This window comes from Citrus sinensis, chromosome 9, assembly GCF_022201045.2.
Source record: "Citrus sinensis cultivar Valencia sweet orange chromosome 9, DVS_A1.0, whole genome shotgun sequence".
Classification (NCBI taxonomy): domain Eukaryota; kingdom Viridiplantae; phylum Streptophyta; class Magnoliopsida; order Sapindales; family Rutaceae; genus Citrus; species Citrus sinensis.
The window spans coordinates 10654536-10676796 of NC_068564.1; the positions used below are offsets into that span (position 1 = coordinate 10654536).

At 32.6% G+C, this 22261-nt stretch overlaps 2 protein-coding genes across 12 annotated transcripts; one reads left to right on the forward strand and one right to left on the reverse strand.

Annotated features, from left to right (window-relative positions):
- The first annotated feature begins 1104 nt into the window (after window positions 1–1104).
- On the forward strand, window positions 1105–8152 carry LOC102624560 (disease resistance protein RPV1-like). Its single transcript, XM_052433162.1, has 6 exons — window positions 1105–1246; window positions 1357–1853; window positions 3389–4502; window positions 5606–5908; window positions 6008–7339; window positions 7447–8152. The coding sequence occupies exons 2-6, from the start codon at window positions 1366–1368 to the stop codon at window positions 7960–7962; spliced, it is 3753 nt and encodes a 1250-aa protein (XP_052289122.1). The 5' UTR covers window positions 1105–1246; window positions 1357–1365; the 3' UTR covers window positions 7963–8152.
- A 9823-nt stretch (window positions 8153–17975) lies between these two features.
- On the reverse strand, window positions 17976–21141 carry LOC102622516 (uncharacterized). Of its 11 annotated transcripts, none has more exons than XR_008051562.1 (7): window positions 20829–21139; window positions 20639–20720; window positions 19917–20011; window positions 19781–19848; window positions 19436–19471; window positions 18687–18880; window positions 17976–18298 (listed from the first exon to the last, which is right to left on the reverse strand). XR_008051562.1 is itself a non-coding variant. In XM_015534313.3 (7 exons), the coding sequence occupies exons 3-7, from the start codon at window positions 19996–19998 to the stop codon at window positions 18212–18214; spliced, it is 303 nt and encodes a 100-aa protein (XP_015389799.2). In that variant the 5' UTR covers window positions 19999–20011; window positions 20639–20720; window positions 20829–21137; the 3' UTR covers window positions 17976–18211. The 11 variants fall into 11 exon arrangements, 3 of the variants coding, with proteins under 3 accessions (XP_015389799.2, XP_024948437.2, XP_024948438.2); XR_008051563.1 differs by having other exon boundaries at window positions 19781–19861; XR_003062171.2 differs by having other exon boundaries at window positions 19436–19476; window positions 19971–20011; window positions 20829–21138.
- Between the last annotated feature and the right edge of the window lie 1120 nt (window positions 21142–22261).

Consider the following 22261-nt stretch of genomic DNA (forward strand, 5'->3'; position numbering starts at 1 on the left):
TGTACCTCAACATTTTGTGGCAATCCATTGCAATCTTCCATTTAGCTTCGAAAATCTTGCGTATACAAGACCAGCACGCTTCTTGGATATATTATGGCTTCATCAACGGTGAGCTTCAACTGTTCAACCAGCCCTGAGTAGAGGTCATGTCAGACCTATGTTTTCTAGAAAGATGTTCTAGGTTTACTGTTCGGAAGGAATCCTAAAAAGAATATGCCCTTGTCAATGTTCCATTATTAGATGTAGCTTGGTTCAACACAACCCACACCAAAACAATCATTTATATCTAGCTTTCATCACCTTTGCCACTATGGAATTAGGATACTCTTATCAATGTTTTGCATGAAAAACTTGGTTGAAGCAGACAAGATCTCAGTATCCCTGGCCTCCATTCTATTTCCACAAAGCCCACCTAATTCCTTTGCCCATTTCATTCTCACCCCATCAGAATGCCGATAGCAACTTTTGCATATTTACTCATAGTCCCCAAGGAATCTTAAAGATGCTCGAAGCATATGTAGGAATTGCTTGAGCAATGGCGTTAATAAGTAATTCCTTTCCCCGACTGAGAATAATTTGTTCTGCAATCCTTTGTGTCTTTTTTATGTCTCTTCGCCATAGATTTCAAGCAAAGATACTTGTCACACCTTTCCATAAAGTTTTTATTAAAAATCCTCACGTAAAACTGAAATGACAAACCCTAAGAGAATAAGTAGAAATGCACAGCCACTTTTTCTCATTTCTTGAACTTAAAAATGTCCCTTTTTTTTCTTTATGTGTTAATTCAGTTCAAACCAAATTATATAAAATGTATTATTTCAAATTTTCAACAAAGTTACACCACCAGTTTAGCTTTGGGATAATCAATCATAGTCATGAAGTGATGACACTCGCCATCTCGCAGCAATGATACACATATATTAGTCAAAAGTGAAAAAACACAATAATTTGTCTTGATGAAAAAACACAAAAGTGAAAAAACACAATAATTTTAGTCAAAAGAAGTAAAACACAATAATTCACTCCCAACCAATGGAATCTGCCTGGTGGGGTAGAAGTGTAGGCAACCAGAAGTGGCCGTTTGACTTTTGAGGTCACCGTTTATATCTTGCTAGTGAGGCAGGTCGTTACAAAAATCAACAAAAGATAGCGTTTATTTTAAGCTAGTGATAAAAAGTTAGCATGAAAGTTCCTAGAAGGTTGAATTGACCTAAAGTTTTCTAGTTACCATAAAAATCCCTAGAAGGTTGAATTGAGCTAAAGTTTTCTATACGCTCCTTATGCTTTGTCTGATGCAGTCTTCTAATTTAATGTTTTCTGCATTCTAAATTTTCTGATCAAGAATCTCATCAACAGGAGTGACAGATGGCTTCTTCTTCATCATCGATCAATATGAATCCTCAGATAAAGTATGATGTTTTCCTTAGTTTCAGAGGCAAGGATGTTCGCCACAACTTTATCAGCCATCTCAATGCAGCTTTGTGCCGGAAAAAGATTGTAACTTTCATCGATGACAAACTTAATAGAGGAAATGAAATTTCTCCTTCACTTTTGAGTGCAATTGAAGGATCAAAGATTTCGATTGTCATTTTCTCGAAATGGTATGCTTCTTCCAGATGGTGCTTGAATGAACTTGTGAAGATCCTCGAAAGCAAGAACAAGTATGGGCAGATTGTAGTCCCAGTTTTCTACCTCGTTGATCCATCAGATGTAAGAAACCAAACTGGAACTTTTGGGGATTCATTTTCGAAGCTTGAAGAACGATTTAAGGAGAAGATAGATATGTTGCAAACATGGAGGATTGCTATGAGGGAGGCGGCCAATCTATCCGGCTTTGATTCTCATGGCATTAGGTAACTCTTTTCACAAAATTTCACTATAGAGAAGGAATTGTACATAGTAAGATTTTGAAAGCATCAATACACTTCATTAAAATAATTGACAATAAAGTAGGATTGGTGATTTGTGGCCCTGGGCTGGGGCTTTTTTATTAAATATAAAATAATTTTTTAATTAAGAAAAAAATATTTAAATTAAAGATAATTATCTAATACATAGTAAAAGAATAGTCCAATACATAAAATATTAGTAATATAACTTAAAAATAACAAATACTAATATAAAAAATTAATCGAATTTAGTATTTTGAGTTTTTTCTTTTTTATTTAAATTAAATTTATTTTTTATTTTTGTCTAGGCCTAATCTATGCGGGCTTTAAATTTTTGGACCCATATCCAAACTCAACCCATGCGGGCCTAGGCTTGGGCCAGGCATTTTTTGCCAACCCTTCAATAAAGTTTTAGATCACAATAATTGACTAACTTGAGTCCAACCATTATGTGTCATTCATCTATTAGATAATAATATTACATCATTTTGATTTAAACTATGGCTCAACTATTGGAATCCCTAACGTTAATTAATACTTAATGTTTGGGATCAGGCTACGGTGCAACTGTGGCACCGTGCCACAGTTGCATCTAGCCGTTGGATGCAGTTAGAGTGGTGGGGTCCACTGGCATCCAACGGCTAGATGCAACTGTGGCACGGTGCCACAGTTGCACCTAAGGTTCCCCCTAATGTTTGATGTAAATAGCTTGAATCTCTTCTAATAATATGTCTGATGTTTCATGACATCCATGTTATATCTAAAAGAGAGTGAGGAAACTCTTAACCTCTTGCTTCTAGGGATGGCAAAACTTGGGGGCGATCAAGTATGGCAATGCTCAGATCTGGCTCGGACATGTTTTTTGAACACCCAGCCGAGGCTTTTTTATTTGAACTTAAAAGCTTGGATTTTATATTTTGTAACATTGTATATGTATGTTTTTTAATTTTTAATTTTATTTTTGTGAAATTGGGAATGAAAATATGAAATTTAAAAATTTAAATATATGTAATAGTTGAGCCAAATAAATATAATTATTTAAAATAATATATATTTTATAAAATTTCTTTTATAAAATTTGGGCTCCGGACCAAACCATGAGCTTATCAAGTGATTCCCGAGACCAGTTTGGCCTCATTCTCAGGCCGAGTATTGCCCGAGTTCAAGCCGGATGGGTATTTTTAACATCCCTACTTACTTCCACCACAAGAGGCCAAACAAAATATGCTTATATTTTGGGATACTATTTAAAATAAATAGTGAATGATAAAACATATCAAAAAGTTTATAAACTATTATGCATAATAAATTTATATTTTTAACATTAGGCGATGGTCACTATCTTGTAAAATTAATTTCTATTTTTTTCTTTTCTTTGATCAAGTTTCAGTGTGAAACCTCGGCATTGTTACCAATTGGAATTATAAACACAATGTTCAGCTTTATTGAAGAATTTTTTATCCACATTCAATCTTACTGCTATTTTTCTTATTTGTTAGGTCCGAATCTGTACTTGTAGAGGGAATTGTGAATGACATTTTAAAGAAACTGAATGATTTATTTCCAAGTGATAACAAAGACCAGCTGGTGGGAGTAGAATCAATCATCAAGGAAATTGAATCACTCTTATTGACTGGGTCAACTGAATTTAACACTGTAGGCATTTGGGGCATTGGTGGTATAGGCAAGACCACAATTGCCAGTGCTATTTACAGTAACATCTCTAGTCATTTTGAAGGTTCTTATTTTATGCAAAATATTAGAGAAGAGTCAGAAGCTAGCAGATTGGCTGGTTTCCGACGAGAACTTCTTTCTACATTACTAGATGATGGAGATATGAAGATTGACATACCCAATATCGGCCTCAACTTTCAAAGAAGAAGGCTCAGTCGAATGAAGGTTCTAATTGTTTTTGATGATGTGACTTGTATACAACAAATAGAATTATTAATTGGTGGTCTTGATAGACTCGATTGCTTCATGCCTGGGAGTCGAATTATCATAACAACGAGAGATGCACAATTGCTCAAGAACCTTCCTGGGAGTCGAGTGGGTCATGTATTTGAGGTTAAGGTATTATCATACAATGATTCTCTTACCCTTTTCAGTCGAAATGCCTTTGGGCAAAACCATCCTGCTGCGGGTTATTTGGAGTTGTCAAATATAGTGATAAAATATGCGAAGGGTGTTCCATTAGCTCTTAAAGTTTTGGGACGCTATCTATTCGGAAGGAGTGAAGAAGAGTGGGAAAATGCAATAGAAAAACTAAAAAGAATTCCTCACATGGATATCCAAAAGGTGTTGAAAGTGAGTTATGATGGCCTTGATGATGAAGAGCAAAATATCTTTCTAGATATTGCATGTTTTTTTAAAGGACAACATCGAGATTTTGTTATGAATTTCCTAGATGCCTGTGGCCTTTCAGCGAAGATAGGAATATGTGATCTTGTTGATAAGTCCCTTGTGATTATATCAAACAACAAGATAACAATGCATGATTTGCTACAAGAAATGGGTAGGGAAATTGTGAGGCAAGAGTCCATTAAAGATTCAGGAAAACGCAGTCGATTGTGGCATCATGAAGACATCGATCAAGTTTTGAGCAAAAATACTGTAAGTTCAAAGCATTAACTTTCCGTTTCTATTTTGGTTATGGCAGAATTAGTTTAGTACTTTGTCAGATAGATAATATTATTTCTTATGACGCCCCCCACAAACACATTATAATATATAGAAAACTCTTTTATACAAATTAAGGAAAATATATAAAACTAGTGGCGGACTGATGTGCTACATTGTATATATCATATAGGCCATGTTACGATTTATAATAATAAATAAAAGGTTAAATTAGTGAAATTTGTTGAATATTTCCTTTAATAATCAATTAATAATTTTATTTTTATTATTAGTTATTTATTTCACATTAAATTTAATACTTATAATAATACTTCCATAAAGTAATTATAATAATAAATAATAAGTTTAAATTAAGTGATATTTATTGAATATTTTATTTTATAATCAATTAATATTTTTAAATTATTACTGATTTATTTTAAATTAAATTATAATAGTTAGAGTAATACTTAAATTAATAATTTTTCTTTTTGAATTATTTATTATTTATATTTTTAATTATAACATCAAAAATATTATTATACACATTGCATATTGATATGATATAAACATTGATAAATTAGTAAATATGCTTGAGTGATAGAATTGATCCCAACAAATCAATCCTTTGGAAATCATGGAATAAATTTTCTTAAGGTTATGGGATTATTCTGTGAGCTCAGGATAAGTTTATTCGCTGTGTTTTCACCAAACATAAAATAGGCTAAATTTCTGATGAATCAGTCGATGTCAAATTTCCTGCCACCAAATGCACCTTTATTTTGGTATCATGTACATGTTATTGTAGAGTCGTGTCATAAGTCATAACAATTGAACAACGCAACATATTTTTTGTTTTTGTTTCCCAGATTTCGTTTTATGTCCTAACTCCTAAGCTTTTCATTAAATGTCCCAACTTATGCATCATATTTTAAGAGTTGAAAAAATTTGGGAAATGTAACCTGAAACTTAGACTCAACAAAGAACGTGGGAAAAAGAAACAAAAAAACTTAATGAACTGTATGGATACGACGCCTGTAGTCTAGGCTTCTAGCATTTCCTTACACATTATTATTATTATTATTTCCTCTTTTTAGGGGAGTGAGATAATTGAGGACATCTCCTTGGATATGTCTCAAGTTAAAGAGATACGCTTCAATCCTAGTACTTTCACAAAGATGCCCAGATTGAGATTCTTCAAATTTTATAACTCAATCTCTAGAGAGAACAGATGTAAGGTGCATCATTCAAGATGCCTGAAATCCCTTTCCAATGAACTAAGGTATTTTCGTTGGGATGGATACCCTTTGAAATCATTGCCTTCAAAGAATTTTCCGGAACATCTTGTTTCACTTCAGATGCCTTATAGCAATATTGAACAGCTCTGGAATGGTGTCCAGGTATATCTTGAATATTTATATGAAAACCTTTCAATACCAAATTTTAAATGTGATGGATGCTAATTACTGGTGTTGAATTTTTTCCCTTTTTTTCCCCAGAATCTTGCTGCGTTAAAGAGTCTAAATCTCAGACATTGCAAGCAATTGACCAGAATCCCAGACCTCTCACTGGCCTTAAGTCTTGACTCGTTGGAATTAACAGGCTGTACAAGTTTGATTGAGATTCACTCATCTATTCAACATCTCAACAAGCTTGTCACCCTTAATCTAGAAGATTGCAATAGTCTAAAGAGTCTTCCAACTGGAATTGATTTGGTTTCCCTTAAAACGCTTTCACTTGCAAATTGCTCAAATTTCAAGAGGTTTCCTGAGATCTCTTGTAACATAGAAGTGTTATATTTGCAAGGAAGCGCAATTGAAGAACTACCTTCATCGATTGGGAATCTATCCAGACTTGTTACATTGGAGCTTCAAAACTGTTCAAGGCTTAAGAGTGTCTCGAGCAGCCTCTGTAATTTAAAATCACTTCGGAGCCTTTATCTCTCTGGTTGCTTAAAACTTGAGAAATTGCCGGAGGAAACTGAAATTAATTTGGATTCCCTTGAAGTGCTAAATCTTCGAGGGTGCTCAAATTTGAAGAAGTTTCCTGAGATCTCTTGTAATATAGAAGACTTAGATCTAAGGGAAACTGCAATTGAAGAACTGCCTTCATCGATTGGGAATCTATCCAGACTTGTTAATTTGGACCTTACAAACTGTTCAAGGCTTAAGAGTGTCTCGAGCAGCCTCTGTAATTTAAAATCACTTCGGTACCTTTTTCTCTCTGGTTGCTTAAAACTTGAGAAATTGCCAGAGGAAATTGGAAATTTAGAATCTCTGGAAATTATGTCGGCCAGAGAAACTGCTGTAAGCCAAGTACCGCCGTCCATTGCTTGTTTGAACAGGGTTTGGTCGTTATGTTTTGAAAGATGCAAGGGTCGTCTGCCAACAATGGGTTTGAAATTGCCTATTTTCTTTCAATTACAGAATCTGGAGGAACTGTCTCTCGTAGATTGCGGCATCACAGAATTACCTGAAAGTCTTGGCCAGTCGCCCTCTTTAAAACATTTGAATCTAGCAGAAAACAATTTTGAGAAAATACCTTCAAGCATCAAACAGCTATCTAAGTTGTTGATCCTCACACTACAAAATTGTAAGAGGCTTCAATCCTTACCAGAACTTCCACGCTGTAGCAGAATATGTGCCCGTCACTGCACATCACTGGAAACATTATCAAATTTATCGACATTATTCACACGTTCGTCAGAGCTTTGGCAGGAATTTGACTTTAGCAATTGTTTCAAATTGAACCGGAACGAGGTTGGAGAAATTGTTGAAGGAGCTCTAAAGAAAATTCACGTTATGGCAACATGGTGGAAACAACAAGATCCGGTAACTCTCTATCTAAGTGCATATATATGCATTTTTATAAGTTATTATTACCTTTTTCCCCCAAGTTAAATTTAATATTATACAAAATGATGGTTTTTGTGGTGCAGGAAGATGATCATAACCCTCCTCGGGGTTGTGTCAGTTACCCCGGAAGTGAAATTCCAGAGTGGTTTAGCTATCAAAGTATGGGATCTTCTGTAACTCTTGAGCTGCCGCCAGGTTGGTTCAACAATAACTTTGTTGGCTTTGCTCTGTGCGCTATTGTTCCAGATCATCATGGCATCACACGGGGTTTTAATGTTCGATGCATACTCAAAACCAAAGACGATGTTGCAGTTTGTTCCCTTTATGTATGGAATCATTTAGGAGTAAATCCGTCTATCGAGTCAGATCACGTGCTTTTGGGGTATGATTTCTCTCTGTCTTCAGATAGTCTCGGTGGTTCCAATAACGAGTTCTGTATCCAATTCAATATTCAGCATTACGAGGGCCCAGGCATAGAGGGTTTTGATGTGAAAAAATGTGGAGCTCATTTAATATACGCCCAAGATCCCAGCAAAAGGTTGAGATCTGAGGTGGAAGATTATCAGGTGCTACACCCCAAAAGACTGAAATATCCTTAAAATCGATTGCACGAGAGGTGAAAATAGTTTTTGACAGGTCTGTTTTTACTTTCTTTAATTTGTTTGGGGACAATATAAGCAACTTCGAATGCGAAGTCCTAGCAGCACTTTAGAAGGCCCGTATTCGAATGTTAGGAGAGGTAAGCATCTAAAAAATGATTCTCTAGATTTAATGTGAAACTACTATCAAGTGCTTGGTTCTTGTAAAAATTAAAATGGACTCACTGCCATTTTCATTCCACAAATTCACTAGATCTCTCAAATCTGTGCTTATTATAAAGAATGACCTAAGACCGTGGTGCATGTGGTTATGGAAATGAAATCTTAATTAAAATCAGTATGATTAAAATGACTTTTATGTCTCCAAATAGATAAAACATTACATCGGATTTGTATCACAATATTTTTATTCCTAAGTATTGAAGCGACATTTGAATAATTAGATTTATAAAATTGCCTATTTGTCCATCATGGACTACCTCACTTGGAATGAACAGGATAAGAATTTTTAAGTGCGTAAATTTTTAATTACTGCTTTTATATCATGTGTTTGCATTAATACTCCAATTTTTTTTTAATGTTTTATGAATATTACGATACAATTTTACTAATATTATAATAAGAAGTTTGCCTAGACCTATTTGATAATTTATTTGAAGCATAATCTTGAACTTTGCTTCAAAGAAAGGTGAGGAGGCATAGTCCTATACTGGGAGAAATTCTAAAGTTTATACAAAATTTGTAAACTTCAAATGCGTTTCAACGGCGATGGCCATAACACCACGCATTGGCACCCAATATAATCGACATTTAACGGCTAGTCTTTGGCGCCTAAATTTTAGACCAGGCTTCATTAGTAAACTTCTTATGCAAACAAATAAAACACCTTCCTAAACCGTAAATTAGTTCAAACAGATATATATATACATATATATATATATATATATATATATATATAGCTACATATAACTCCTTAATCTTACTTAATCACACAAACCTAGCTTGATTTGCAAGTAATTGATATTTCAAATTTAGCGTTATCACTCTCTCTTGTCCTTCCATCGCTATGACACATTGACACTATTCAGATGCTAAACAATAAGTTTAATTAATAAACTAACATTATATAATATACTAGATCAAACTTATGATCTATCTCCATAAATAATCAATTTCAAATGATCTGTCTCTAATCTATCACTAATCAATTTAAAAATTTTAATGCTAGAATTTAATGGCTAAAATTATCTTCATTTGACTTAATAGTAATTTAATCTTATACAATGAAATTGGAACAAGATTAAATAATATGACTTTTAGTCTTTACTACCTTACAATTAATAAATATGTTGTAAATGATTGAATAAAAAATAATTTAATTATCTATTCTTATCGAGAAGAAGTCGAAGAGGTGAGGAAGCGAAGAAAGAAAGCACGTTTTGGAGTCTCGAATGAAGTAAATGCTCCCTTTGTTTTGTTATATGAAAGGCAAAGTTGAAAGTTGTAAATTAATATAGTGGTCCATTTATAAATAAAATAGTGGCAATTTTGTAAACTTTGCACAATGGCATTTTTATAAATGTATCAAAAATTTTGGACTCTTAACCCACGCATAGCCTTTGTTGGGAAAATATGCTCTTTAAAAGCATATGTGTTTATTTAATTGTAATAAACAATTTTTCTGATTAATAAAATAAATGAGGTATTTTATACAAATATCTTAATTGCATTAATATTTTTATTAAAGTCCATTTAATCATATTATATGTATTTATGTGATCACCATGTGGATTCACAGAAGACATAAATACAAGTTATCTTATGATTAAATAAATTTAGTTCGCATTTGATAAATAAAGTTGGGCACTTTATTTTGGTATAGACTGTAATAAATTCATTGAATGATTTGTCTTAATCATGTATGAATTTATTGATGTAGTACGACTACATTGAACAGGATCACATATGAGATTTAATTAACTTTGTAATAACTGTCAGACTTATTAAATCTCCTAGGCATTGATTTTACTGTAATCTTAATCTTGAGTTAATTATGATTTCATGATTGTAATTGTTATTCCATTTGAGTTACCAATGGGCACGGCACATACTTGTGGTCAATATTACTCGGTATCTTGGTGGGAGCAATTATGAGTATTGGAGTTATGGATTAACAATATAGAATTTGTACAACACATCTCTTGATGGGTTTTCGGCACTTGATCATAGAATTCTCTAGCCAGAGTGTGTCAACATATTTAGTATGTTGGAAATTATCATTAGAGAAAACCAGTAAGTATCAAGGAATAAGACGTTATTAAATTGATTGGACAGTTGAGATATCAATTTAATTAACGATGTGGTACAAAGGATTGTGCAGTAAAGAAATCAATGTGGCTTAGGACGAATTATTATTCGAGCATACAATTATGGAAGTCAGTTCCAATCTTTTAATGGAGTAGATTTGGAATTAAATAATTGGGCTAATTTAATTACAGGCCTAATTATTGTAGCCACTATTGTATGTTCCAAAATGATCAACGGGTTAGCTCATTTAATTGATTGCACCACTACTGGACTAATAAGTAAGATAACTAGTTATTTGGGTCAAAAGCCTAAATATATCATTTAGTGAGAGGCTCCATTTAATTAGCTTTTGTGTAAGGAGCCTTATGTTATTTTACAAGGTGGGTCCCCTATAGAAAAAGTAAGTAACGTGAGCTTTGTTTTTTGATTATTTAGAGTCTAGGGTTTTCACTAAAGGGTGATATAAAAGGCTTATTTTCTCAAAAGAAAAGGGAGAAGTCACTTTATACAGATCAGAGAATAAGATTTTTCTCTCTATTGTTGAGAGAAAAATTTTCTCGTGCTAGTTGCTTTGGTAGTGATAAAGACGCTCACACGTCAAGTGCAGATCGAACCTGAGTCATAACCTGGAAGATCATTGGTGACAATTCGTGATCTAACAAGCGTGGTGGTGACGGATCGTGATCTAACAGGAGTGGTGGTGGCGGATCGTGATCTAGGAGCCTAAATCACTTTAGCGGAAAAAGTCAACTCGGATTTTCAAGGTACGATTTCTAGAATACAAATTCTTATATATTATATGAGAGCGATCTTCAAAAGGTTTTATAAAAAATTTAAAAACCTAATTTTTCCCCAACAGCCTTACCACTGCAAACACGTACATGTAATTTTTTTTTTGTGTATATATAATAATTGATAATTAAAATAAATATTTTATTTTATTGATTTTATTTTTTATTTTATTATCTCAATATAATTTTTAATAATAATAATCTCTTTAAATTTAATGATTTTATTTCCTAATTGAATAAGGATAATTTTGAATTTTTATAAAATATGGGAGGAGATATATGAAATTGTATTAAGTATAAAACTGATTCTCAAAATCAGATTTTGAAAAGCTACTCATTGTTTGTTTTTCAAAAATTATTGTAGGGTGGAATAATCTTACTGAAAGTGTCACTTTTGAGCCTCAAAGGCAATTCCAAATGCTCTAAGTGTAGCAAAAGATAGGGGGACAAATTTCTATATGGGATGGGATATTTCCACTCCAGAGTTTGTGTAACCACCCCATCTTATAAAATTATTTTTTAAAAAAAATCACATTATTTTTTTTTTAAATTTCAAATGAGAGAAATTTTAAAATAATTAACTAATTAGATTCTTTTTTTTTTTTGGATAAAAACTTTTGACTATTGTTGATCACAAATGTTGCTGTAACAAAAATGGTCAAGAGATCTAAATCACAAAAACTAATTAATGAAAATTTAATTGGTCAATCATTAAAATTTCTTCTTGATTTAAACGTAATGTAATTTTTTTATAATTATTCTTTTGAAATGGCATGGGTTACACATTTTTAGGGTTGGAAATATCAAAATTGTTTCTATATGCAATTTATATAAAATTTCTAATTTAATCCTGATCTTTCCTAGTTGCTTCACTTAGAAATTTTGATTAAGCGAAAAATTGATATCTATATTGTAGTGATGATAAAAATTTTTCCCAACCAATTAATTTAACAAAAGAAACCTTTCAAAATTTAAAAAAAAAAGTTAGAAAAAAAAAACACGGGACGGCTAACATTTTTTTTTTTAATATTAACTCAGATACCCATTAAATCTCGAATTAGTACTTGATCCTTAGGAAAGTCACTAGAGCTAGACCTTAGCTTCACGGCTAACATAAATGACTAGGTGGTAGATAATTATCTATTCACATAGATAATTATCTATTCACATCCCAGAAGTTGTTTTCTACAAGTGTACTGTGTTGGCACATCATTAAATTCTCTATTGTAAATTTAGTAACAATCAATCTTTTTTATTTATTAAAACTGGATTTTATTAATGTAATGTAGTATGACAAAGGTTGCATCATCAATTTCATCTTTGTTTATAATTGTTTGGGAAGCGTCTCTGCCCTAGTGCTTCTGTGGTATTGTTTGTTATTAATTGATTATTTGTTACGTATGTATGAATGTTACTGCAATTCGTTGAAATGTTCATGGGCTATGAAACTAATTTAAAATGACCAATGCTCCTAGATAGAGTGCCCAAAACTTTTCTTGTTTGGGTATTTTTTTTAATAATTTTTGTTTTTTGGGTTTACAACATTTGCATCATCTAGAGGTGGCCAATAGGTCGGACGACACGAGGCACGGCACGGGTACGGCACAAGGCACGGCACGAGCACATTTAAGTAGAGCACGCGGCATGGCACGGCATGCACGTGGGCTTTGCCGGGCTTAAATTTTAGGCACATGAGCCTTAAAAATACGGCACGATTAGAGATGAGCCAAAGCACGGCACACAAAAAAGCATGCAATAAGTATGTTTTATTTTTTAATGAAAGTAAACTTAAAATTTTATAATTTTATAAATAACTTGAAATTGAATATTTTAATATAGTTTATTGGCTCAAGTTTTTAAATTTATTTAATTCTTAGTTTCAAAAAAATTATAATTGATTTATGTTTATAATTTATTAAATAAATAATTGGTATCATGATTTTAATAATATAAAATTATAAATGTCATGATTTTGTAAATATGTATTGATATTATTATAAACTATGATATATGACTCTACGTAATTCCAAGTTAACAATTAAGTTAACCCTTTAAAAAATTATTATTGTTGTTGTTGTTAAGTACTAAAAAAGAATTCTAATACCATAGAGTCAAACTGAGCAACTAATATTCCATTCTCTTATTATTATTAATTTATTATTATTAAATATGGACTTGAGTTTTGAATTTTTTATTCTATTAAATTTAAATAAAGGCACATGGATCCAAAAAAAATACACAAGCTTACAAAAAATAAGATAACAACTTGACATGCACTCTAAAAAAATAAAAAAGGAAAAAGTGTAGTGGGCTAGTTTTCCTAGGTACGGCACGTGCGGGCACGGCAGGTGTGCCGGGCTGGCACAGCACGACACAACATGAAATACATAGTGGACACAGAACAACACGAGCATGAGCACGCGTGGGCTTCCTTTAATGGGCCTGGGTCGGCACGGCCCGTTGGCCATCTCTAGCATCATCCTAGGACCTAACTCTCAATAAGAGGGAAGACATTTTACATCCTTTTTCACTAAATTATCTGTATTCTTAATAAATTTGGTTTTTATTAATTGTCAAGGAATATTTAATAAATAATATTACACTTTTAGATTCATTAAAAAATATTAAAAATGAAAAGCGAACGGCCTATTTCTGAGAGTTCTGAGTCTATTAACAAGGGGACTGAACTCATTTGACCGATAATAAGAAACAAATATCCAATTATTTTCCCCTAGCTAACAGCACATATACTTTAAATATATTTTTGACCAATAATAAAAAAGTATTTAATTTAAAATTAATGCTAACAGCACGTATGCATTAATGCTCCATTTTTTTTTGTTTTTTAAAATTAATACAATTTTACTGATATTCTTGTTAAAAGTTTACCAAGATCTATTTTGATATGGGCACGGCTACAGTAAGTGCATGTATGTGATACATGCAAGCAATAAAAAAAGGAAAAAAAACAGAGCAATGGTTTGGCTGCCACAAACACTAAAAAAAAAAATAATAACTGGGAGCAACTAGTTGCTCCTTAAATGAATTAAATAATAATAAATATAATAATATTCAATTATAATAAAAAAAACATAAAAATAAAATAATTATTATTTTATATTAAAGGACACATAACAATAAAAAATTATTTTTATAATAATAAAAAAAGAGTTTCAAGTTTAATGGTATAGATATCAAGTTAATGGTCTGGATTTCATATTTATTGGTCCATTAATTTCATTATTTTTATAGTTGCAAGTTAATTATCTCAAGTTTCATGTTTATTGCCTTAAGTTTCAAGTTCCTTCAGTTTCAAGTTTAATGGTCCAGGTATCAAGTTAATGGTCATGGTTTCATGTTTATTGGTCCATTAATTAAATGATTTTCATGGTTGCAAGTTAATGATCTCATGTTTCATGTTTATTACCCTAAGTTTCAAGTTCACTGGTTTCAAATTTAATGGTTTAGATATCAAGTTAATGATCATGGTTTCATGTTTATTGGTCCATTAATTAAATGATTTTTATGGTTGCAAGTTAATGATCTCATGTTCCATGTTTATTGCCTTAAGTTTCAAGTTCTTTCAGTTTCAAGTTTAATGGTTCAGGTTTCAAGTTAATGGTTATGGTTTAGTGTTTATTGGTCCATTAATTAAATGATTTTCATGGTTGCAAGTTAATGATCTTATGTTTCATGTTTATTGCCCTAAGTTTTAAGTTCACTGGTTTCAAGTTTAATGGTTTAGGTATCAAGTTAATGGTCATGGTTTCATGTTTATTGGTCCATTAATTAAATGATTTTCATAGTTGCAAGTTAATGATCTCATATTTAATGTTTATTGCCCTAAGTTTCAAGTTCATTAATTAAATGATTTTCATGGTTGCAAGTTAATGATAACATATTTCATATTTATTGCCCTAAGTTTCAAGTTGACTGGTTTCAAGTTTAATGTTTAGGTATCAAGTTAATGGTCATAGTTTCATGGTTATTGGTCCATTAATTAAATGATTTTCATGGTTGCAAGTTAATGATCTCATGTTTCATGTTTATTGCCCTAAGTTTCAAGTTCATTAATTAAATAATTTTCATGGTTGCAAGTTAATGATAACATGTTTCATGTTTATTGCCCTAAATTTCAAGTTCACTGGTTTCAAGTTTAATGGTTTAGGTATTAAGTTAATGGTCATGGTTTCATACTTATTGGTCCATTAATTAAATGATTTTCAAGGTTACAAGTTAATGATCTCATGTTTCATATTTATTACCCCATGTTTCAAGTTCATTAATTAAATGATTTTCATGGTTTCAAGTTAATGATAACATGTTTCATGTCTATTGCCCTAAGTTTCAAGTTCCTTTGGTTTCATGTTTAATGGCCGAGGTATCAAGTTAATGGTCATGGTTTCATGTTTATTGGTCCATTAATTAAATGATTTTCAAGGTTGCAAGTTAATGATCTCACTTTTCATGTTTATTGCCCTATGTTTCAAGTTCATTAATTAAATGATTTTCATTGTTGCAAGTCAATGATAACATGTTTCATGCTATGGCCCTAAGTTTCAAGTTCCTTTGGTTTCATGTTTAATGGCCGAAGTATCAAGTTAATAGTCATGGTTTCATGTTTATTGGTCCATTAATTAAATGATTTTCATGGTTGCAAATTAATGATAACATGTTTCATGTTTATTGTCCTAAGTTTCACGTTCCTTTGGTTTCAAGTTTAATGGTCCATGTATCAAGTTAATGGTTCTGATTTCATGTTTATTGGTCCAATAATTGCATGATTTCCATGGTGCAAGTTAATGATTTCATGTTTCAAGTTAATGATTTAATGTTCCTTTAGTTTCCCTTGCTTCCCCCGAGAAGTTTCACCACCTGCCATGGAAACCAAAATCTTACTTTGAATAACAAATATTGTGTTTTAGGTCAAGATGAACCGATTAAATAGCATGCAAATGGGTTTGAAGTCAATGTGGGTGAGTAATTTCAGCAATAAGAAGTGAACGATTACTCAATTTTAGAGAAACAACCTCAGGCAAACCTAGGGTTTTCAATTGGGGTTTGAAGTGAAATAAAGTTAAAGAGTAATTAACTAAAGAAATTTGGATGTGTAAATGAAGGAAAATGATGAGGAGTTGTATATTTTCTCGTTAATGGCTGAAGAAGCCGTGAATTTCGTGCGACAATGAGAGAGGTGGTCGCAGGTTGAAGTTGAACAATGAGGGAGATGGGTAGCCATTTTGTTAAAGAGGCTAGCCATTACAAATGTAATAGATTCTGGATCGAAAATGACTAGCCTCTTTAAAATAAGCAGCTAGCCGTTTTCGATCAAAATGCTTTTTGGAGTAAAAAGGGTTAGCCGTTTACTTTATCGCGGCTAACATCTTTCAATCTAGAGAGCATGCAACTCCAAACAGCCAGCCTCTTTATTGAAACGGCTAGCCATTTTTGGGAAACATGCTCTCTGGAGTGAAAAGGGCTAGTCGTTTCCCACGAAGAGGCTAACATTTTTCATTCCAGAGAGCATGCGAAGTGAAAAGGGCTAGCCTCTTCATTGAAACAGCTAGCCATTTTCGAGAAACATGCTCTCTGGCGTGAAAAGGGCTACCTGTTTCCTACGAAGAACCTAGCCTATTTCATTCCAGAGAGCATGCAACTCCAAACGGCTCACCGCCTTTTCACTACAGGCTAGTCAATTTAGCTCTACATGATATATAAGCGCAATTAATTTATTTGTACATCAACTCAGAAACCAACCAAATCCTTCCATTAATGGTGACATTAAATGTTTTAAAAACCCAACCCAGATACCACTAAGCTTCTTATTACATGGAAGAACTAACACATTTTCTTACTTGAAGGATCGGGAATGATCAATGCACTCAATACAATAAACTCACCTAACCGTAGGCGTTTTGCTACTTAAAGTTAGTGGTTTGCCTTTTTAATTCTAAAAACTCTCCAAAATGGAATCAATTGGCCACTTTAAGTGTTAGCGGTTCACCGTCTGTGCCCCAAAAATTACCATTTTATTAAAAACATTATGAAACTCAATCAAACCTATTTTCCAAGATTTCAAATAATACTTGTTAATTTTCAACATTATGAAAATTGTATTTTATAATAGATATAGATTTTTTTTAATAGTACATTTATTATAACTTTAAAATACGCGGACTTTTTTTGGTTAATTTTTAGATCTATATAATATAAGTAGGGATGGCAAAATCCCGGGCCGGGTTCGGGTATTGCAATGACCAGACCCTGCCCGGATGCAACCGGTCTGGGTCTGGGCCAGGTTTTAATCCGGGTACCCAAATTTGATATTTTTTTTAATATTATATGTCTATATATTTTATATTTTTTGGTAATTTTATAAGTTTTAAATTTATTTCAATAAAATTTGACATGAAAATATAAATTTTAAGTGTTTAAAACTTTCTATATGTATAATAAATTAGTCAAATAAATATAAATATTTAAAATAATATATATTTTATAATTTTTTAAAAAAAAATCTAAGTTTCGGGTTTATCAAGTGATGCCCAAGACCGACCCAGCTTCATACCCGAACCAGATAATACCCAGACCACAACGCCTGGATACAGTCCGGGTCCAGACCGGACTGATATTTTTACCACCTCTGAATATAACATTATAATTCTTCTCACAAAAATTTTTAATTTTGAAAAATTTATTTTGGTCAGTTACATATTGCAAAATTAAATTTAATGTTAAAACAATGATTTTTCATTGAGGGATTATTTTAATGTAAGATGGAAGCCAATAATTCTCAAAATACTATTAAATTAAAAGATTAACAAACTTGATATTTTAGTTCTTGATTAATTATGGAGATCACTCAAAAAAGAACAAAAAGGAAAATAAAATTAAGCAAACATCAGTAAAAAAATATAGGACAAATCACAAGGTCGTACAAATTTTAGACCCTGCTGTTTGCAATTACATTTGGTATCATCATGATTCGAGAAACAAACCCACTACCCAAAGCCACCAATATCTGAAACCAAACGAGAAAAAGAAAATGCTAATGATTCAAAATAAAAGAAAAATAAGAGAATTGCTTCTGAAATCCAGGTCCTCATTGGTATCTTCTTGCTCCTTGTCCAGAAACTGCTAATAACCGATGGCTAACTCAGTTCATAGCTGGGTAAAACTACAGATTCGTTCATGGAAGAGAAACAATATTGGTAGTACTTGAAACTGAGAGCTGCACCCTAAAAACAAGTAAAAGAAGATATAATCCCAAGAACGAATACTAGACAAAATTGCAATTGAGATAAAATACAAGGGAATCTTCCCATTTTAAAAATTAAAAAATAAAAAGCAAAATGGAGATCATATTGAAATACAAATTATAGGTATATAAAAGAGCAGTTAAAGTCTTTTTACACAAATATTAGTAAAACAGTGCCAGTAAATTTCCTGGTGTTGTTTTTGCAGCATAACAGCAGCTAAACAGCACCTGGAAATTTTTTAATTTTTTTTAAAAAATAATGCATAGCAAATGCGAAGAGAGACTAAAAGATGCACGATAAAGGCAATCAGTACTTAAAAAAAAAAGGGGCTAAAGAACCACTTGCTCTTAATAAAACAAAGACGTACCAGATAACATTGGTAGATAAGTATAGCTTGCAAGCAAAACCATCCGGTTTGTATAATAACCATTCCTTTTGCAAACAAGAACCAACACAAAACTGAAACTCAAAACTAACTTCATTGTGGCTGTTGTATGGAAGGGAAAAACCGAAATCCAATAGCAAGGTTGAATTTGGGAATTTTCCATATGTTATCCATACCTGGACAATTACACCAAGTGAACTTCACAATTATGACATGGATTAAAGGTTTAAACCCCAGAGCACGACTTTACACATTTTAATGGATATTTTCTCTACACTGAAATATGTATGAAAAGTGTGTTTGTATGTGCCATTTCCCACAATCTATGTAGGGACTTCACAAACTGTCCAAGGACATAACATATATATATATTCTTGAATCAATAACAAATATAAATATTTTTAAGCAGCAATTTCTATCTGCATACAACGATTAGATATGCAGATGCCAACCTTTAAGATGAAAGAAAAGCCATTGATGAGCCACTAAACATCAACATTATTAATCAATGTAAAGAAAAAAAATTTCAGGCTCTTGTGTTAACCAGATGGCCACATATATGTTTACAGCTATATCCAGACAACACTAGAAGGCGGACAAGTAGGGAAAAAAAAAACACAAGAAACTGAGTATACACATCTAATACACATTATATAAACAGAAGTAAGTTCCAGAGAGTAATCATAAAATTATTTTAATAGAAGAAAAGAATCATCAAAGCCGCATATGACCTTTTCTTTAGGAGCATAATCTCGATCAGCAATAACCTGCACTGACAAATTCAAAGAATTAATATTAGAAATAGATATTTCCTTCAAGCCTACCAAATTTTACAAAATTAGCTCCAATAATGAAGACTTCCTACTTTATTAGGACCAGAAATAAGAGCAATGGTCAACGAGAACAAGCATCTTGTCCAGAACAATTCTGTTTTAAGTTTTAAATCAAGTTTTCCTATTGATTTTAAAAATAAAGAACAATTTATCAAACATTAGAGACCATATAGAACAGAGTTTTATTCTACTATTTGTCTCCATCACAGAGCTGGAAAATTAAGAGAAAAAGAGAGAATATACCTCTGACAATTGTTTATCCTCATCATGCAACACAACTGCTTCTGAAAGCCCATCGTGATTAAAAAAATCTGCAAATGGAATCTATAGAATAATTTAATAATTCAAAGAATTGAGCAAAATAAGGGGGAAAAATTACAAATGAAGTGAACACCAAAAGTTCTATACAGATGGCATTTTTATAATATGATACCAGTGATTCCCCCCTTGTGCTTCTCCATGCTCGCGACTCAACTGATACATTCACACCAAACTAATCAAGATAACTTATTATATTTTAGATTCAAGAGTTTATTTTTAATTCAGGAGTTCAGATTACAAAACAGAAATATAGGAAAATAAGACAAAAGCAAGTAGAACTTCTAACACAATAAGCTATAAAATAAAAAATAAAAAAACAGACGATTAAAAAATTTTTGCATATCATTTGCAAAGTGAACAGGTTATTCCATAAAGTTAGAATCTGAAACAGTTTAGGATTTTCAAGCTGCAAGAAACTAAAGTGTTATCACATATTATGTTATCAAACAAAATAAAACTAATTTCCAAAATATATATGTTGAATAAAGCTATTCACCGCAAGCTTAAGGCCATGCATCACATTTCATTGAATTTAATAAGCATTCGATTAGGTTGGCATATCTATCCAGACATGCACAAATAAATAAATGAAGACAAGATATATCTCAACAAAATGAGAAACAAACAATTTCAAAATCTGATTTTTAATGTTCATCCAAAAGCAAACAAACCCTAAAAATTCACACAAAAGCAAGCCCAATTTCATAATCATATTAACGAAATTTTAAAAATTGGTTCTTAGCATTTTTTGGTAGCATGTGTGATTGATTAACATCATACCCAATTTCTTCACGACGTCGACAAAGAATAGCGATTGCGGCTAAGAGATTGGACATTCATGCATGTCAGTGGTGGCTAGTGGCTGTGATGGTTTGTTTAATGGCAAGGATTGTCCAGCGTGCACCAAAAAAAAATTAGCAAAAAAAAGAATTGAAAGGCTATGTAATCAGTTTAGAGTTAACCAAAATACCTGAAAATCAAATCCGCCGCTGACCATTGTGGAAGTTGTGCCGCCGTTGACTGTTGTGGAAGCAAAAGAGGAGAGGAATTAGTAATTAGGGATTTTGAATTTTTTTTGCCCATAAGCCTGCGACAGGTGAGAGAGTGAGACTGAGTGAGCGGGGCAGGGGGTTGTTCATGCGCCGCCGTTCACCGTTGTAGAAGTTGTGCCGCCGTTCATCGTGCCGTTCACCATTGCCGAAGAAGAAGAGGAGAGAAGAACTAGCTTTGCGTGAGGTGAGAGCTTTTTTCTTTTTCTTTTTTTTTCACACAAATATATATAGCCGGTTGGGATGTGTGCCTGTTACCGTTTCTATAGGTTTCAGGTTTTGTGAAATTTTTTAATTATTTATTAATTAAACTCATCTCAACCGTTGGATTCGTTATATTCAATCCAACGGTCATCTTTTATGCATGTATCACATACATGCAAGTCTTGTAGCATCAATATTTTGATATAATGTAATTGAAGCCTAACTTGAAACACTGCTTCAAATAAGAGGCATAGTTGTAAATTGGGGAAAAACTCTTTAAGTTCACACAAAAAGTAATACTGAAATACTAAATCATGTTTAGAAATGGACGTTTGCACAAAATTTCGGGCAATGCAAAATTAGATCTTGGTAGAATTCACATGGCCACTAAATTAGAACTTCTGTTTCAACAGCAACGGCTATAAAACCATACATTGGCGCCAAATATAGCCTACATTTAACTGCTAGTCACTGGCGCCTAGACTTTAGACCCGGCAATTCTTTTGTATACTTGCTGTGCAAGCAAATAAAACACCTTCCCAAACCAACATTTGTTCAACAGCTATAAATAACAACAAATTCGCTTGACTTGCACGTAATTGATATTCCGAAGTTCAGCGTTTTACATCTCTCTTGTTCTTCATTCTTCAATCTATTTAGTCACCAAAATTTAACGTATTCCCAAAATTCCTCAACCGTTTTTCTTTCCGGGAAAAAAGTTCTTTACAATCCCTGAGGTTGATTACAGATTTTATCAAACGGAACAAGGACTGGTTTGCAGCTTCCTGTAGGACAAGATTACACAAAAACCCAGTTCTTGATGATAGTCTTGCGAAAGAGTAGGGTGTTTATGGGCAAAAAGAACGACGGCAGATTTGGAACTATTCGGAGAACGCGGTTTTCTAGAAGATAAAGGGGTCTGACTAGCGAGCCAGGCAAGAACAAAAATCGAGAGTCTCGGCAATTGTACAAACGATAGCTCAACATCTCCAAACGGGCAAACTAAAGCTCTGTAATTTTTTTGTTTTTTGGGGGCCAAGTCGGCTAATGGTTCAAGAAGATCGGCGCTGTGGACTTCCCAGTGGATGGAGCCAGGGCATTGGGGTTGCGAGTCTGATGATCATATAATGGGATTCAAGAAAAGGTTTCG

What these genes read in the sequence shown, in the direction of transcription:
- LOC102622516 (XM_025092670.2), bottom strand. Translation starts at nt 19,998, where the DNA reads ATGGAGAAGCACAAGGGGGGAATCACTG. An exon ending in GCACAAGGGGGGAATCACTG is followed by an intron (nt 19,849 to 19,970) that starts GTATCATATTAT and finishes TTCCATTTGCAG; the next exon opens with ATTTTTTTAATCACGATGGG. An exon ending in AGGATAAACAATTGTCAGAG is followed by an intron (nt 19,472 to 19,780) that starts GTATATTCTCTC and finishes TTGTCAGTGCAG; the next exon opens with GTTATTGCTGATCGAGATTA.
- LOC102624560 (XM_052433162.1), top strand. Translation starts at nt 1,366, where the DNA reads ATGGCTTCTTCTTCATCATCGATCAATATGAATCCTCAGATAAAGTAT. An exon ending in AGCTCTGGAATGGTGTCCAG is followed by an intron (nt 5,909 to 6,007) that starts GTATATCTTGAA and finishes TTTTTTCCCCAG; the next exon opens with AATCTTGCTGCGTTAAAGAG. An exon ending in GGTGGAAACAACAAGATCCG is followed by an intron (nt 7,340 to 7,446) that starts GTAACTCTCTAT and finishes TTTGTGGTGCAG; the next exon opens with GAAGATGATCATAACCCTCC.